This window comes from Podarcis filfolensis, assembly GCF_964270895.1.
Source record: "Podarcis filfolensis genome assembly, chromosome: 13".
Classification (NCBI taxonomy): domain Eukaryota; kingdom Metazoa; phylum Chordata; class Lepidosauria; order Squamata; family Lacertidae; genus Podarcis; species Podarcis filfolensis.
The window spans coordinates 22,803,851-22,822,260 of record NC_139615.1 but is presented as its reverse complement, the minus strand read 5'-3'; the positions used below and the strand labels follow the sequence as shown (position 1 = coordinate 22,822,260).

The 18,410-nt window shown below is 41.2% G+C and overlaps 1 protein-coding gene across 3 annotated transcripts; it reads right to left on the bottom strand.

The window, feature by feature from the left end:
* Nucleotides 1–197: 197 nt before the first annotated feature.
* On the bottom strand, nucleotides 198–16,474 carry LOC310747623 (butyrophilin-like protein 9). Of its 3 annotated transcripts, none has more exons than XM_083582208.1 (11): nucleotides 16,271–16,452; nucleotides 13,841–13,937; nucleotides 12,510–12,866; nucleotides 11,396–11,680; nucleotides 10,886–10,984; nucleotides 10,160–10,186; nucleotides 8,559–8,585; nucleotides 7,978–8,004; nucleotides 6,246–6,272; nucleotides 1,698–1,772; nucleotides 198–1,033 (listed from the first exon to the last, which is right to left on the bottom strand). In XM_083582208.1, the coding sequence occupies exons 2-11, from the start codon at nucleotides 13,905–13,907 to the stop codon at nucleotides 441–443; spliced, it is 1,584 nt and encodes a 527-aa protein (XP_083438334.1). In that variant the 5' UTR covers nucleotides 13,908–13,937; nucleotides 16,271–16,452; the 3' UTR covers nucleotides 198–440. The 3 variants fall into 3 exon arrangements, with proteins under 3 accessions (XP_083438334.1, XP_083438335.1, XP_083438336.1); XM_083582209.1 differs by having other exon boundaries at nucleotides 1,698–1,724; nucleotides 16,271–16,449; XM_083582210.1 differs by lacking the exons at nucleotides 198–1,033; nucleotides 1,698–1,772 and adding an exon at nucleotides 2,454–3,059 and having other exon boundaries at nucleotides 16,271–16,474.
* Between the last annotated feature and the right edge of the window lie 1,936 nt (nucleotides 16,475–18,410).

Here is an 18,410-nt window from a genome sequence, read left to right as displayed (position 1 = left end):
TTCTGTCCTTCTTTGGCATGCTCTCTTTTCCCTTTCACCTTCTTTCTTACTTATCTCAACTCTTCCTTAAACACAGTTTGCCCCATTTCAATCTCGACTCTGCTGCCTGCTTTGCACATGAACTCTACTACGTAAAGGCTTTCACTTGTGGGGGGGTGAGGACCCCACTATTAGCATTCAACTCCCAACAAACTCTGTTTTTAGTATTTTTTAAAAAAATATTTACAAATATGACAAAGGCTCATATGGTGGTTGAGTTGGTGCTGTAAATGTACATCCATAGCAGTGGTTTATAAAAACAAATAAAATAAAAAGAAATCGCGAAAGCAAAGCAAAATATCCATCAGTTCAATCATGCTAGTACTGTTTCCATTATTCTACCCTCCTTGTGAAGCCTGGGCATTTCATGCCAACAGTTCTTCCCTGAGAACTCTTCTTTTCTATAAGTATTTTTTTACAAAGTCTGAAATGCTTTTCTTTAATGACTTTGGACCACTGTTTTCTGAAACATTGCTTTTCTCTGATGGCTTTGGACCACTGTTTTCTGAAGCACTGCCATAAGCTAAAAATGGGTACAATTTTTCACTGGATTTAATGGGAATAGAATCTATAAGGAAATAGGCACCTCTGGAGTTATAAAATGAGATTTCCCATTTTTCTTGATCCAGTAACAAACCAATCACTGAATAAGACAGCCATGGCTTCTTTTCAATCTCTTTCTCACATGGACTGGAAAAGAATTTTCCTTGGTTGCTTCTCAGAGACCAGCAGCCTTCCTGAAAGGACTTAGCAACCTTTTCCTCTTGGAATTTGTCCCTTTCAGCCTGAGTCAGCACCCCCAGCTCCCAGTCCAGCCTCTCTCCCACCTCCACCTCCCAGTAGTGTTTCCCAGCAGCATAACCTTCTTTCCCCACAAAAATCTGAGTTCCCAGAGCAGTTACTCCTTTCCCTGGGGGGAGAGTTAGAAGGCTGGCTCTTTCTTTATCCTTGCTGATTTCTGGATGTTTATAATATGAATCCAAAGTGACAGCAACTATAAGGGAAGCAATCACAGGGAGAAAGGAAACCATGTTTAGTTCAGGAGCAGTAGATGTTTCAATCTGCTGTAGAAAACACATTTTATTTCATAGCTGACCAATTATAGTTACTGCACAACTTGGATACAGAAACTTTATTTGTTTGTCTATATAGAAATGCCAACACACTTGTGTAGGAACTCAGTACAATAAGAAGACATGGCTGTAGAGGTGTTGTCATCACACCTTCCCCTGTTTCAGAATGTTTTTGTTTTGTTTTTAATTTTACATTGTATATCTGTTTTCTGCCCTGGGCTCTTTTGAGATTAATAATACTGCACAGGAGAAAGAGCTCAAGTGCTGACTTCTCTATACAGACAGCCACATGCAAAGTACAGTCCTAAATAAATCTGTTAGCTCAGTTCCTCTCTGGTCTGCGTGCATGTCAGCTCTGCACTTTCATACAACTGGAGCAAGGATAGGACAGTTTTAGCCGCCCCGATGTTGAATTCTGATTGCCTCAGAATTCATTAAAACTATCAAAGCACAAATTGAATTAATCCATTGCTACTGTGAAGTTTTCATATGAAAAAGGACCACAAGTGAAAAGTCACTGAGTGATGACATTTCAGTCATGTATGCACATCCATGCATTAAGCCTAATCATGACAGTTTCCTTACCTGCGTATTGCTGAGCTCTTCTAGCCTCTACAAGCAGAAGAGAAAATTGATCAGTCATAGAGAACAGAGAAACATCTATGAAACAAGTGAACAACCCAGAATTTTTCAGAATTGAATAAAGTGATTTAGACCCAATTAACATACTAGAAAACAATAGTTCAGTACAGAACAATCATTGCCTCATCAAAAGCCATCTGCCTTACCCAGCTCATTGCAGTGACAACCTAAAGTGAAAGAATATTCCAATTAGTGATATCATTGTCAAAATATATGGGGTTGTGCATCATGACAAACTTAGTCCGCATCCTCAACTTATATTTATAGCATTATTATTCCAAGACTACCCCTAAAGCATCCTAGAAACTGCAGTTGAGGATGCTGAGAGCTGTTAGGAGACGCCTTATAGAGCTACACTTCCCATGGTGGTTTAACCATCAATCCTCTGGAAAGTGCAGCTCTGTGAGGGGGGGAATAATAATAATAATAATAGTAGTAGTAGTAGTAGTAGTAATAATAATAATAATATATTTATACCCCGCCCATCTGGCTGAATTTCCCCAGCCACTCTTGGCGGCTCCCAATCCAGTGTTAAAAACAATAAAGCATTAAACATCTAAAACTTTCCTAAACAGGGCTGCCTTCAGATGTCTTTTAAAAATAGGATAGCTGCTTATTTCCTTGACATCTGATGGGAGGGCGTTCCACAGTACCGAAAAGGCCCTCTGTTTGGTTCCCTGTAACCTCACTTTTCACATTGAGGGTACCGCCAGAAAGCCCTCGGCGCTGGACCTCAGTGTCCGGGCTGAATGATGGGGGTGGAGACGCTCCTTCAGGTATACAGGACTGAGGCCATTTAGGGCTTTAAAGGAATAGTGGTTGTGTGTGTTTCCTCACCACTCCCAGCACCCTTAACAAATAGCAGTTCCAAGATGCTTTGGGGAAAGCCATTACTGATAAAGTGGTATAATATTGCTTTAAATGTATGGTGCAGATGTGATCTTGGTCTCACTTAGGTCCTATTGAATTAAAGTAATAATTTAGTCATGGTGACCTATTTGTCCCATTGATTTAAAGGTGGACTAAGTGCAAGTAACTTAATCTGGATCCAACCTGAGAAAAATATATTGCAGGGTAAACTCATAATACTATTATATATTTGGAATTCTATATAGTACTAACTATACATGAAATAAATGTTAGCAAAAAATAATTCTGATCCAAACTGCAAAATACAGTACTTTCTCCTACCAAAATGCATGTCACCGTCCTACTCCTTCCCTATTAATTCAATCCCTAAACCCTGCCTCCAAATCCATACATCACATTTTGTCTCACCTAAACGTTCTTCCAATTCACGAACAACTATAAAAGAATGACTTGAATTAGAACAATGAAGAGTTAAGAAAATAAACGAAAAGAAGTGAATTACTAAGATGTGAGGCCAAGCTACACAACTGAAAATCCATATAGGTCATACGTTGCTTTCAGTGTATGCAAGATGCAAAACCCACAGTGCTGCTCCCCGTGACCCTCCGTGACCCCTTGTTCCTTGCCACTGCCAGGCATCCACCCCTTGTGCTCACCACTAGCAAGCTGTTCATCTCCTCCTGCCCCACTGCAGCCATGTCCCTCCTATGTATATCATGAAAACTGTTATTATCACATATAAACTTTTATGATAATGAGTTATTTCACTGCCCCAAGAACAATGAATGATTCATCAGCACAACATCCAGTAAAGTTATTTATTTAGCAGTCAATAGGTGAGCCTGTTCCCCATGCTCTTTATTCTACTAGGTACATGGATTTGTTTATTTCATTTTCTATTTTTTAAATTATTTTTATTACTTAAATTTATTATTTTTATTTTCTATTTTGAAAATAATTTTTATTAATTTTTAATTTTTATTTAATAATAATAATAATAATAATAATAATAATAATAATAATAATAATAAATTTATTTATATCCCGCCCTCCCCAGCTGAAGCCGGGCTCAGGGCGGCTAACAACACTAAAATAGTGCAACATTCTAAAAACATTATAAAAATTAATTAAAATCAAAATTGATGACAACCATACTAAAGTTCTGTAAAGATTGCCAGAGGAGGGAGTCAGGCTGCGCTCTGACCAAAGGCCTGGTGGAACAGCTCTGTCTTGCAGGCCCTGCGGAAAGATGTCAAGTCCTGCAGGGCCCTTGTCTCTTGTGACAGAGCGTTCCACCAGGTTGGAGCCGCAGCCGAAAAAGCCCTGGCTCTAGTTGAGGCCAGCCTAACCTCTCTGTGGCCTGGGACGTTCAAGATGTTTTTATTTGACGACCGTAAGTTCCTCTGTGGGGCATACCAGGAGAGGCGGTCCCATAGGTACGAGGGTCCTAGGCCATATAGGGCTTTGAAGGTTAAAACCAGCACCTTAAACCTGATCCTGTACTCCACCGGGAGCCAGCGCAGCTGATATAGCACCAGATGAATGTGATCTCGCAGCGAAGACCCCGTAAGGAGTCTCGCCGCGGCATTCTGCACCCGCTGGAGTTTCTGGGTCAGTCTCAAGGGCAGCCCCATGTAGAGCAAGTTACAATAATCCAGTCTGGAGGTGACCATCACGTGGATCACAGTGGCTAGGTCAGGGCGAGAGTGGTAAGGAGCCAACTGCTTAGCTTGGCAGAGATGGAAAAATGCCGCCTTCGTTATAGCTGCAATCTGCGCCTCCATGGAAAGGGAGGTGTCGAAGATTACACCCAAACTCTTAACGGACGGTGCTGGCACTAATTGCACCCCCGCAAGAGATGGGAGTTGCCCCCCCCCAATCCCATATCGTCCCGTCCCAGCCACAGGACCTCTGTCTTTGAAGGATTTAGCTTCAACCGGCTCCCACGTAACCATCCAGCCACAGCTTCCAAACATCTGGTCAGTGTGTCTGGGGCCGAGTCAGGATGGCCATCCATCAACAGATAGAGTTGGGTGTCATCAGCATACTGATAGCAGCCCAGCCCAAAACTCCGGACAAGCTGGGCGAGGGGGCGCATAAAGATGTTAAAAAGCATTGGGGAGAGTATCGCACCCTGTGGCACTCCACACACCAAGGAGTGGCACGACGACAGTTACCCCCAAGCGCCACCCTCTGTCCCCGACCAGAGAGAAACGAGCGCAGCCATTGAAGGACTGTGCCCTGGATCCCCACGTCGGAAAGGCGGTGGTCCAGGAGTTCGTGCTCGACCATGTCGAAGGCTGCTGACAGGTCTAGAAGAATCAGCAGCCCCGACCTGCCTCGATCCAGCTGCCTGCGGAGATCATCTGTTAGGGTGACCAGAGCCGTCTCGGTCCCATGACCAGCGCGGAAGCCGGACTGGAATGGATCCAGAGCCGATGTTTCATCCAGAAACCTACCAAGCTGTTCAGCAACCGCTCTCTCAATCACCTTACCCAGGAATGGAAGATTTGAAACCGGGCGGTAATTGGATAGATCTAAGGGATCTAATGATGTTTTCTTTAAGAGCGGGTGCACCACTGCCTCCTTTAGTTCCCCTGGGAATGTCCCGGTGCCAAGGGACAAATTGATGATATCCCCCAGGGGGGCCCGCACCTCGTCTGGACATGCTCTAATCAGCCAAGACGGGCACGGGTCGAGAGGACAAGTGGTGGGCTTTCCAGCTCGGAGGAGTCTGTCCACATCGGCTGGGGATATCTGGTCAAAGTGGTCCAATACTGGACCCGAGGACAGTCGAGGGGCCTTTATTGTATCCAAATTGGCAGGGAGGTCATGGCGGAGCAACAGGACCTTCTCTGCAAAAAAGCTCGCAAATGCCTCACAGCTGTGTGTCAAATTGTTATTTAAATTTGGCTGTCCTTCAAGGGACATTAAAGAACGAATTATACTAAATAATTGCGCCGGGCGAGAGCTAGCGGATGCAATGGAGGCCGAGAAGTAGGACTTCTTAGCGGCCTTCACTGCCATCTCGTAGGTTTTCATAAAAACCCTATAAGATGTTCTTGAAGCTCCGTCACGGGCACCCCGCCATACTTGCTCTAGCTGTCTGAGGTCCTGCTTCATTTTTCGGAGCTCCTTGGTAAACCAGGGAGCCTGGTTTCTGCGGGGTCACAGAGGGCGCTTAGGTGCGATCTCATTGATGGCTGCCAGGAGCTGGGTATTCCAGCCCTCAACAAGCTCAGTCAATGAGTCGCCAGGGGGAGAAAGGTCCCGCAAGGCTTGACGGAATCTATCAGGGTCCATCAGCCTCTCCGGGCGAGCCGAAATCGGCTCACCACCTAAGCAGGGTGGGGGTGGAACGTCAATCCTGGCTTTCAGAGGAAGGTTTAAAGATTTTCTTGGGTTATAAAAGTAGGTACATTGTCTCTATTTTCAACTCGTAGACTCATTTTGAAATGTATATCCAACCCTTCCTCCTAAATGCCTATCTGGAGATTGGGAAGAGAGAGAAAACCCTAAGGAGCTGGTAAGAATGGCTCATATAAGTGCAGGAAAGAAGCTTGCAGTTTATCAAAGACTACAGGCACTTTGTGACTAGTTATTCACTCAAAGGATACTCACTTGCTTGTCCTGTGCGTTTCTCAGTTTCTACAACAATAAATGAAAAAAAGTAAATCTTAGCACACATTTACCCAGCTTTTCATTCAGTTCCTGGGATACTTGGTTCAATTTGAGCAGAACACTAGCCTGAAGCAGCCCATCCTCCATTAATCATAATTTCATAGCCTGTGTCCTCCTTCTGCAATTGTGCAGGTTACTTTCCTATGAATACCTGTATGATGTGTGCCATTTTCATAATAAAATCACTGCTCTCAAAACCACAGACAGGGAAGGAAATTCCTTTTAATTTGGTTTGTGCGCAGCACAAAACAACCCTGCACCTATTTGTCCATAATTTGGAAGATTTCTTTCCCAGAAATACTTCTCTCATACAGTACAGTGGTACCTCGGGTTAAGTACTTAATTCATTCCGGAGGTCCGTTCTTAACCTGAAACTGTTCTTAACCTGAAGCACCACTTTAGCTAATGGGGTCTCTTGCTCCCACCGCACCGCCGGGGCACGATTTCTGTTCTCATCCTGAAGCAAAGTTCTTAACCCGAGGTACTATTTCTGGGTTAGGGGAGTTTGTAACCTGAAGCATATGTAACCTGAAGCGTATGTAACCCGAGGTACCACTGTATATGCTGTTTTCATATATGACAACAAGGCAATTTATGTGGCTTCTTGTTAGCTACCTCAAACGGAAAGTCTACTCCTGCAGAAACTTTGCAGCAAGTATTCTTTTTAATTTTGGAAGGATTCATCCCCACTGAATGGGGAAAAAAAGCCATGCCTGACAATTTCATCCAATTCTTCCAAAAATAAAGGTTAAAGACCAAAAGGGGAAATAAGCAAAGTAGAAGTTTTACACCAAGCACAGAGGACAAAAAACAAAATCAAAATCAAAACAAGATCTTGGACATCTTTGCCCATAATTTGGCAAGTGTTATTCACTCTGGAAGCTCTGGCTGTGCTCCATTGGCTGTGCTCCAAAAGGCATGTTGTGGATCTGCCCAGAGGCTCACATGGGAGAGAGAGGAAAGTGATGACCACTTCAGCTCACCAGCCAAGCTCAGGACAGCTGTAGCCATGGGCAGAGGGGGGAGGCAGTGGGGAGAGGGATTGGGCTGCAATCCTGCTAGGGTGGAAACGGCTCTTCCTGACTTAGCTTCTACATGAGAGAGTTCTATCTAACAGTGGATCTGAAAAAAGCAGGAGGCAGAAGATGGCTTTTGGCAGATCTGCTGTGAAAATTACTGGAGCCAGTCAATGCTTCAGTTGTGACCATACATAGGCAGTGGCAGGGCTTGCCCATGGTGTTTTACCGCTTGAATTCCTGGTACATTATAAGTCACACGTTAAAACCAGAAGAATGCATATATTATTCTTCCTATTTTTATCCCCCCCAACATATAAACGTGATTACATATCTCCTTCTCCTTGGCTTCCTCTTCTCTAACTAATGGATCTAGTTAATCCTTTCCTTTCTTGATATATCTGGAAGACCCTTAAAAGCCTAACTCCAAATTGTCAGCATTATGGAATGCTTCCAGTTTGGAATGCCTCTTGCACTTGTCAATTTGAACATAGTTCCAGGAATAAAACTTCACAGCAATACGAAATGCCTAGACAGGAGATGAATCGATGAACCTATACTGCAGAAAATTGGGCTTTTGAAATCTTGCAAGGATAGAAGAAATCCTGCCTATATATAAAAGGGAGCTTGAGAAAAGGGAAACAATCTGATCTTACCTATTGCTTCGGTTACATGATTTCGGTCTGAAAAGAGTGGTAGCAAAATGTTAGTCATACACACTCTATACATACATGTAAGTATGATTAATCAAGAATTTACTTCCACCAATATAGCTAAAGGAGTATCTTATATGGGGAGAGTCCCTTCTACTACTCTGCCTGTTAGTTACTATTGCCAACACAACTACTATTAATAATACAATATATGGTATATAAAGCATTACCTTGACAAGATATCTTGAGGATGTGACAGGATTATTCCTTCCTTGCTCAACCCAACCTCTGCTTTGAATAGCTTCAGTCACCTGGGCTACTGTATGACTATCCAGTCATATAGCTATTCCAGCTCATTAAGTTTTGCCAGGTAATAAGATCTTTTTTAAAAAAAAAATATTCTGTTGTTTACTCATTTATTGTGGTTAAAATTTAGCTATTTTTCTCCTGCTCCTCTTTACTGGGCTTTTTAAAAAGTGTTACTGTTAGTCACCCTGAAGACAATACTGCTAGTATATGCTAAAAATATAAATAATTATGGAACAGTGCTATAGAGGAAGTGAATCTCTCTTAGAGGCATTTACCAGCTTGTGCTTCATTCTTCTGTTTTTCTGCAGAAAACAAGATGCATTGCAACATTATTCATTTATTTACTGAACATTATATGCTGCACTGTATCTGTTTAGAAAGATTCGTACACCACAATCATAAAGCTTTTAAAGTGATGCACACACTGAAACTATTGGTAAAACTCAGCTAAACTCAGTTAAAACCCACAAGACTGATTAAAAAGTATACAAAAGATAAATATCACTGAAATAGAGCATAGATAACTACGTAAATATATATCTAGGGAGACTTGCTGAAATAAAGAAGTTTGTGGCACCGGTAAAAGTGCAAGTTCTGTGGACTGAAACATTCAACTTGGCATGTAAAGTGGTTTCAAATCGTTAATGGCTTTACATACTAATAGCAATACCTTTAACTTAGCTTAGTATCAAAGTTGCAGCCAGTGCAGCCAGTATTGCAGCATTCTGCACTGACTGCAGTTTCCAGATCAACCACAAGAGAAGTCCTGTATAGAATGAATTACTAGGGTCTTGGCATTTCCAATGACTGATCTCTTGTGGTCAACCTATCACAGTTCAGGAATGATTCTAGCTGTGGCGCCTGCCCAAGGTGACAAAAGGCACTCCTAGCCACCAAGGTCATCAGGGATTCAAGTGGCAATATTTAAAGTAGGCATCATCTCCAGAATGCGGTAAGCATGCGTTTAATGCTTCTCTCCAAAACAACCAGAAATAAATTGTAGCCATTGTGGATTCCCCCACTTCTTGGTTACATCTAACAAATCATAATCAAAGTAGACTCACTATAATCAGTGATCTTATTTCAATTGATCCTACAGATCTCAGCAGGAAGATGATGTCTGAGCATGACTTCATCTACCAGACCCTCCAAGTGTCCCTATTTTCCAGGGACGTCACTAATTTAGAGGAGTCATCCCAGTTTCTGATTTGATCTCAGAGTGTCCCACTTTTCCTTAGGTTGTCCCTATTTTCATTGGAGAAATGTTAGAGGGTTTGGAGTTATTTGACTCCCAAGCTGTCTGAAAGCAATCCTGTATAGTTTTTTGTTTGTTTTTTTAAAAAGTTTAATTTTTTATTGTGTTTTTATGTATGTTGGAAGCTGCTCAGAGTGGCTGGGGCAACCCAGCCAGATATGTGGGGTATAAATAGTAAAATTATCATTATGGAATGGGACATCCCTATTTTCATCAGAGAAATGTTGGAGGGTATGATTTTAATTGTCCATCACTTAGAGACATCTTTGATACTCAAAATGTATCTTGATTGCCCTTCATCAGAAGATCAGATAGCAAAAGTGTGAATATAACTAATTTACAGAAAATATGAATACAATTTTAAATCAACAAATAATCATTCAAAAAGGCAAATGAAACCCCAGAAAAGCTAAATAACAGAATATTCCATGGTTAGCCATAGGTGAATAATAGGGCTTGATGCTCAGTAGAGGTGGAATTAGTTTTCATCCAAGGAAAGAAAAATAGACGTGCCAGGGAATTTGATTATGATTCTTTATACCTCTCCCAATAACATTGTAGTGAACTCCCCATCCCTTACATAAATGATATGTATAAAATATGACATTATCAATTACTCACCACATTGAGATAACTTCTGATAACTCTCTGAAATAAATATAGCAAATTATAGAAATCAGACAATTTATCTGACAGTCCTTATTTCTCCTAATACACGCATTTTTGAAGGCTATTTCTTTTAATATGATGCATTATTTTCACTAATACAGTGGTACCTCAGTTACAAACGCTTCAGGTTACAAACTTTGCCCCAGAATGAGAACGGAAATCGTGCGGCGGCAGCAGGAGGCCCCATTAGCGAAAGTGCACCTCAGGTTAAGAACGGTTTTGGGTTAAGAACGGACCTCTGGAACGAATTAAGTTCATAACCCAAGGTACCACTGTATATGCATTTTTTGTGTACATTTTCCCCTAATATATTTCAGGTTGAAAAAATGAACCACAAAATTCAATAAATTTGCATTTTGGTTCGCATCCTGGTTTGCTGAGTCCAAAGTAGGTAGAACCACAGTAAAATGTAAACTGCACTAAATTTGCCAACTATCTGTTGGGGAAGTGACTCCGATTGCCTGAAGCAGCTTTTAAACTATGCTCATTTTAAGGCAGTTTAAGGAGCAATTATTGGCTGTAGTAAATACGTATTGATTTAACTGGTATGTATTTCTTCTCTGTATCTAAGAACACACCACTCATTTTTATAAACATGGGTACAAATAAACAGAAAGTTTCTGTAATAGTTTACATCTACAGTTTAATGAGATTATGAAAATGAGATTAAATACTTACGTCTGACTTTGTACCCAGCACCGACAAGAAGGCAGATGTAAATCAACAGAATGATTAGGAAGGGTGCTAGCCAAGGGGAAGTGGCAGGATAAAGGGCATCTGAAACACACATTAAAATATCAGTTACAGCAAAACTAACCTAACCAGAGTCTGATTTTGCCACTCACCTTCATTGCCCCAAATTCTCCTGAACTTCCCATTTTGGGAGGGATTGAGCTGAAGTTGTGGCAATAGGGGTGCTTCAGCTGTGACCTGCCTGCCTCTCTGGTGAATAGTGGATATGGGAACCAGAAGAAACTTTAGCCATTACCCCAGATGATAACTGATGAAATGTTGCTGAGCAGAACTACAGTTGTAGATAATCTGGATAATCCGTTCAAAGAGCCTGGTGTACTTCAGAGGCATCAAAATGGAATTAATTTCCCAAACCTCTCTCTTCTTATAGTACTTGTACTGAAAACACAGTGAAAGCATTTAACCTCTTGGCCCTTTTGCTTCACCCCTACTCACCAGAAATCAGGATTCTCGATTCACTCTCCATCTCTAGCAGTTCGTTGATGATTTTGCAAGAGACTTCATGGTCAACTCCTGATTCTGTTGTAATGGAACTGGAAACACTGAAGTTCCCTGCCTTGGTCTCTGTGATTGTAGTCTCTGACTGTTTACTTCGGACTTTCCCTTCACTGTCCAGCCAGAAAGCCTTGGGCTTTGGGTACCAACCGTTGGAGCTGCAGGTGAGGCCAATCCCCCAGCCTTTATAGTCCACCAAGGCAATGGTGGGCTCTGTTCCTTTTGCTGCAAAAGAAGAACACCACATATTAATTTGCCATTGCTCCAAGTATCATAGAACCTGTCTAGAGTTTCTGCACACTGACCAAATACCAGGAATGATGCATTATTACAGTCAGTTCTTACTGTACACATTTTGTGGCAAGCTACTGTTCAAAATTCCATTTTTGTGTCTACTGTATTGTCAAGCTACAGGACAATTGGTCCTGTCAGTAGTGCTCATGGCTGCGAAGAGACGGAGAAGTCTGAATGAGTGAGTCACTGACCTGGGTTCTACAGTTTTAAGTTTGACAACTTGTATTTCTGAAAATGTATGCTTAATATGGCCCACAGCACATGGCGATGTCCCTGTGTCCTCAGACATGCTCAAGAAGAACATACAGGAGTTAGTAGGTGGTAGAGGCAGCAAGGCTTGGCTGCTGCTGCTGCTGCTGCTGCTATTCTTCATGTGCTCCTCTCGCTTCTGCAGCCATGCATCTTGTGCCAAGTGTCCATGCATACTCTTAACCCCATCCTCTTCTAGAACCCAGCCAACTTCCTTTTCTTCCTCTGCTCTCCCTCCCACCACAGAGCCCTGGAGAAGGAGGTTAAGTGGCACGCACACACACACACACCCCACATATGGGGGGGAGCAATTGGCTTCCGCGGGCTTGAAGCCTGTAAGCCTGATGCAGAGTCTTCTAAAAACATGGTATTCCCCCAAAGGTGCTCTTGCCTACCTGGAGATTCAAGTCCTCTTTCTGCACCCTGGAGTGGGACAGGCAAACCTAGAGACTCCAGGTCAGCCCCAGAAGTTTGGCAACCCTAATAATAAGACTAATAAGAATAAACTCACCTGCCAAAAGCAACTCAACCACCACCTCCTCATACCAGTCTTCAAGGAAGACTATACAGGTGTAATTTCCTTGGTCATTCAGATGGGTTTTCTTCAGAATCAAAGACATGTTTCCTTTACTAAGATCAATACGGGAAAGCTCAGCTCGACCTCGGTATCTGTTATCCTGTGTTTCTGGCCTGTTTCGACCATAATAGGATTTCACGTCAATTTTTTCTGAGGATTTATCTAAGATCCACTGGACCTGGATGCTGGTGCTTTCTGGTATGCTTGAAGTTGTTAATTGACATGGCAGGATAACTTCTTTTCCAAGGAAACCAACTATAGGGTTTTCAGGTGGAATGATTGTAAATCGACCTTTGGGGAATAAAAATAATAATCAAAAGTTCACCTTAAACTGACCACTACTGGCAGTGATTCCTCCATGGAATTCTTTTTTTGGGGTGGGAAGATATGGCACCCATGTAAGAAGTGTAAGATTCTGCACTCAGGCAGGAAAAACCTGGCTTGCCAATAGTACATTTCAAAAGGATCTAGGGGTTTTAGTGGACCACAATCTGAACATGAGTCAACATTGTCATGCAGTAGAAAAAAAGCTATTGCTCTTCTAGGTTGCATCAACTGAAGTACAGTCATACCTCAGATTACAGATGCTTCAGGTTGCGTGATTTCAGGTTGCGCACTGCGCCGAACCCGGAAGTACCGGAACAGGTTACTTCCGGGTTTCGGCACTCATGCATACGCAGAAGCACCAAATCATGACCCGTGCGTGCGCAAACACAGTGTAGTGGCTTGCAAACGCTGCAGGCTGCGAACTTGCCTCCCACACAGATCACGTTTGCAACCTGAGCATCCACTGTATAATGTTCTGAGGAAGAGAAGCAATAGTCCCACTCTATTCTGCAGAATACTGATGAACTTCAGGACGGTAATAGTTGTTCAACAGTGGAACAGATTCCCTCGGAAAGTGGTGCACTCTCCTTTATTGGAGGTTTCTAAGCAGAGGTTGGATGGCCATGTGTCACTGATGTTTCAGGAAAGGTTCCTACATTGCAAGAGGTTGTACTAGATGACCTTTGATTCTAAGAAGCATGTTTTGCTCAGCAGTAATTTACACCAGTTATCTTCAACATTTTTTGACCCAGAACCTACTTTTAATCCAAACATGCATTTGGGGATTCATTTCTTAGTCTTTTATCACAGATTTGCATGTTGGGAGTACCTATTAGTGGGTTCTGAGCCACCAGTTGAAGACCAGTGCTTTACACACAAGCAGTAGCTCAGAGCTGAACTGCTCACTGCAGTAAACCGTACAAAAGTAGCTTGCTTACCTACAGTTAGCACATGGGAGATATCCAGAAAGATCAAGATGCAAACAGTTGTTGATGAGGAAGACATGGGTCAAAGATCTGAAGAATAGGACTATACCTGCATAATTGTTGGAAGAAAGAAATAAAATATAAAATTGCAAGATCCACTGGTCACCATTTATTAATTACTATCAACAGTTCTGTCTACTTTATTTAAATAAATATAGGCATCTTTGTACATTAATCTTCATGTAATGTACTTTGGCTTTGTTAAAACTTTATTTATGCTATATATACCAAGAATAGTATATATTATGCAAATCTGTATCCTCTTTTGCAAGTGGGTCAGAGGGTCATATTTAAAACAGTGTTTTGTTTTGTTCTTCCTGGTAACCAAGCTATTTTTGAAGTTTATTTTTCTATTATGCATTTTTGTTATTCTGATTATCTTGTTTTGAACTTATTATATTTATATATTTATTGCATTTATTTCACACCACTTTTCAGTCAATGCACTTGAGGTCGTTTACAATTTTAAAATGGTAGAACAAAAATGTAGTGACAGAGACCTCTCAGGTTGACTGACAACCAGTGGCGTAGCGTGGGGGGTGCAGGGGGGCCCGGCCGCACCGGGCGCAACATCTGGGGGTTAGGGTTAGGGGGCGCAAATCCATGGGTTAGGGGGCGCAAATCCATGCGTTTGGGGGCGCAAATTACTTGCCTTGCCCCGGGTGCTGACAACCCACGCTACGCCACTGCTGACAACTCATGGCATTTGCTCCTGGCCTCAGCTTCCTTGCCATCTCTCAGGGCAGATGGGACTTTAATAGCCCCAGAGAAAGTGAATGAGGGCTGGCCCAGTAGTTTTCTCAAGCCACCTATCAGGAGCTGATTTGCCATGCTTCCTAGCCTGGGCATCCCAGTTTCTGATTTTCCTCAAGGAAGACTGTAGCCCTAGGGACACTGGGGGAGGGGCTACCTCAATTATTCTGTCAGGTCAAATGCATAGTTTCGTCAGAAATCAATGATATGGACTCTCTGGCCTGGGCTCACTTGCTTTTATGGCTTAATATGGATAGTGATTTTTTGGTCATGCATTTGATGTGTATTGCTTTGAGCACAAAGTTTGTGGGGAAATGGTGCACAAATAAAGTGGCAACGATACTGGTAAGTCTTTTTTCACTTTCCTCTAGAGTTGGAAGGAGCTTGAAAAGAAGATTGCTACTTATATAGTATACATTCAATCCAGTGTCCCCGTTTGTCTATTCTTCTACTCCTTCTCCACAAATAGGTATATTTGTAATTTATTATTATATTAAATAAAACAAAGGGATTTATAGCTGTGTATTTTACCACACCAGCAGAATGCATGTGTCAACTAAAGCTATAGGCACACTTATCTGAAAATGAGACATGTATAGGATTTTACTTTTGTTTATATATAATACATTTTATGTTCTTACCCTGTTTCAGTTTAGATCTGACAAAAGAAATATATTGCATATATACTGTAGTAAAAAAGATGAATTCAAAAGCCATCTACTCTGTCTCTATTGTAAGTGGATGGATGATGTTTTTCCCCACATCTTGTCAGCATTTCAGGAAATCGAACACCCTGCTCCAAAATTATTAAACCACAATACTAAATTTTAAAAGTCACAGGTAAATTGTGTTCTGCAGCACCATCTATGTATGTCACATAGTTACGGCTTTTTCTCTCCTACACCACACACTAATCCACTTTCCCCATGTTAATGTTGATACAGAGCTTTTCACAGCACAACATATTGAGGTATAAGAAATATTCCCATAATGGGAAACTGCATCCTCTGAAGTGAAAAACAGGTTTTGTAGAAAGGGCCTAGAATTGGCTGGCAATACATATGTACTGAAATGAATGACTATGTGGGAGATCCATATTTAACTAAAGAGCTTGAAAAGCAGGACAAACCCTTCAAGTTGAAAGCTGGTGAATGACATCCCCAACTCAGAAGACCAGGAACTTGGTGAAAAAAGTCTGAGACATCCCATGGCAGAGCTAACTGTGTGCCAAGGGATAAATATCACTTGCCAGTGTCAAATGGGAGTGGCAAAGAAGCAGCCATTTTATGTCCATTACAAATGAAAGAAGCAATGACAAGTATTCAGGCTTGTGTGACTAGGAAGGATCTCTGCAGAAAGGAGAAAGTCACTTTCATTCTTCTTTCAAAAACACACACACATTTATATTTGTAAACTTACATTTTGCATGGAAGCCCCTGAAATTTATTATCATAAGTATGTTTGCAAATGTGACTTGAAAGTTTCTACACGAAGATAAACCAATCCTATATATCCTGAATGGAAGCAAAGGAAGCTTCTCTCCTTTCACCTCACCACCAATTCATCATTAAACAAACACATTCCAATAACTAAAAGAATTAAATGTAATTCTGGAAATATTTTTCTTACCTTGTAGCAAACTGTAAGATTTGTTCGTCAGTTACTGTACCTTGCTCCCGCTTCAGGTGGACCTGTGTTACGGAAATTATTTACTTCAATTTTCCTGCTCTGCATCAAGATAAGTAACTGCCAACAATTTGCTCTATGGTTAATGGCCCTGTGACAGTCAGCACCTGCCTCCAAAGGATAGAGGAGTGTCCCGTGCAAACACTATGCTTGTCCCAAGCAAACACTAAGCTCCACCGATACTTGTAGAGCTAATGCAGTGGTGACAGGGCTTCATTTGAAAGGACAGTCCTATATGAATGGCTCTCTATCCCAAGTCTGGTTTAAAGATAACCTTAAGAAGGGAGAACAGAAACCTTGAAGTACTGCTGCAACAATTAGCCTCAGGACAACAGCCCGACAGTCACACAAGTCTCCTGGTCACAGACCTCCGTTCTATGATGAGCTGTGCTGAAATTCTATTTAAAATATAGCAATTATTTCTAAATTTGCATCTATAGGGGAAAGTGGGGCACATTGATACATCAACAATATTTCAATATCGAGGAATGTTATCTGTGTCACGGCATCACTAAAATGTGTCTATACATGTGTGAGTACAACAGTTGTGACCACGCCTCCCACCAGCTAGCTGTTGGTGTTTGACGAGAGTAGGTGTGTTTTTAGCAAGGCCAACTAAAAAATTGTGTGAAATGTAAAAGTGTTCCAACACTGTTTTACGCCATTTAGTTAAGATTTAAAAATACCAAAGGTAAGTTATTCCACTCAGTAATCAGGATTACACGTGATTTTTAAATAAGTTCAGTGGTTTTATTAATAATTGTTAGGGGTTTTTTGAAAATGTCCATTGGGGCACATTGATACATATAAAAGTGCCCCACTAGTGTACAATAGTGCCCCAATATACAAGTTTGCATGAAATCTCTAAACTCAGTAAATTTGAAAAGAAAAAAAATGCTGTTTATACGTGGCCAAAGTCATTTCTAAATATAATATGACCGATTAACAAGTGTCATATCTCAGGAAAAGACCAGGATCTTGTATGTTTGTCTTCCTCATTGTAGAAGATAAGGCAAGCGTTGATTTCAAGGATGTTTTGTCGTTGCCAAAACCAAATTTCGCAAAGGGCACATCTCAAACATCATCTCTTTAAACATTTTTCTATTGACTTAAGTGGATATAATGTGCAAGTGAAGCTAAACATTAAGTAATTATCTTATTTTTTTATAAACATTTTGTTTAAATTGCTATTTTTTGACTATCTAATAGTCTAATAGTTCTTAAACTTTCTAAGTTTTTTCAAAAAAAAATTATTGGATAGGTGTTTGAGGAAAGATTAATATAAGTTTTGATGTTTTGTTAAGAAAACTTGCCATAAAGTCTATGATATGTGTGAAACACTGTTAGTTTTGATACGTACAGTTGTACCTTGTTTTGCGACCGGGATCCGTTCCGGAGCTCCGGATGCTAGATGAAAAGGACACATGGCAAAGCGTGATTTAGTGCTTCTGTGCATTCAGGTGCGGCAAACCCAGAAGTAACCCGTTCCGGTACTTCCGGGTTTGCCGCGGATGTTCGATGAAATGGACGCTTGACAAGGCGGACTCAAAACAAGGTACCACTGTAATTTAGATTTTAAGTAACAAATTGTAAGGCTCATTGTGATCTCTCACAATAAAAATTGTTTTTTCATTAAATTTTAGCAAATAATTACCATTCTCATACAATTTATGCTTTGTATCAAAGTGCCCCGTCCAATGTTTCAAAGTGCCCTGTAGGTGAGGCAGAATGATACAAAATCCATTTTTTACTAAAGTCATCATATTCTTATTATCTTCTAACTTTAATGGTTCTTTTGATTGCTATTATAATATTGATTAATTATGCCATGCATCAAGCCAATATTTTTATTATTTCACTTATGAGATTGAATTTTTCTGTATCAATCTGCCCCACTTCCCCCTATGTAATGTGTAAATCAGAAAATGCAAACTGATGACCTCATTTCTTGATTTCTTTATGCTACTAGAGTTAAAGGAGGAGATTCAGCAGCATATGCACGCACACAACTCATTCATTCTAGATCAGGATACACCAGGCATTCTGAATTAATGCAGTGAATGTGCAGCTTAGCCCTGTTTAT

Bases quoted from the DNA above. Each gene is read 5' to 3' on its own strand.
- LOC310747623 (XM_083582208.1), bottom strand. From the start codon at position 13,907: ATGTCTTCCTCATCAACAACTGTTTGCATCTTGATCTTTCTGGATATC. The intron at 12,867-13,840 runs GTAAGCAAGCTA...TATTCCCCAAAG, and splicing joins CTCCCATGTGCTAACTGTAG to GTCGATTTACAATCATTCCA. The intron at 10,187-10,885 runs GTAAGTATTTAA...TATTTATTTCAG, and splicing joins TGCTGGGTACAAAGTCAGAC to AGAGTTATCAGAAGTTATCT.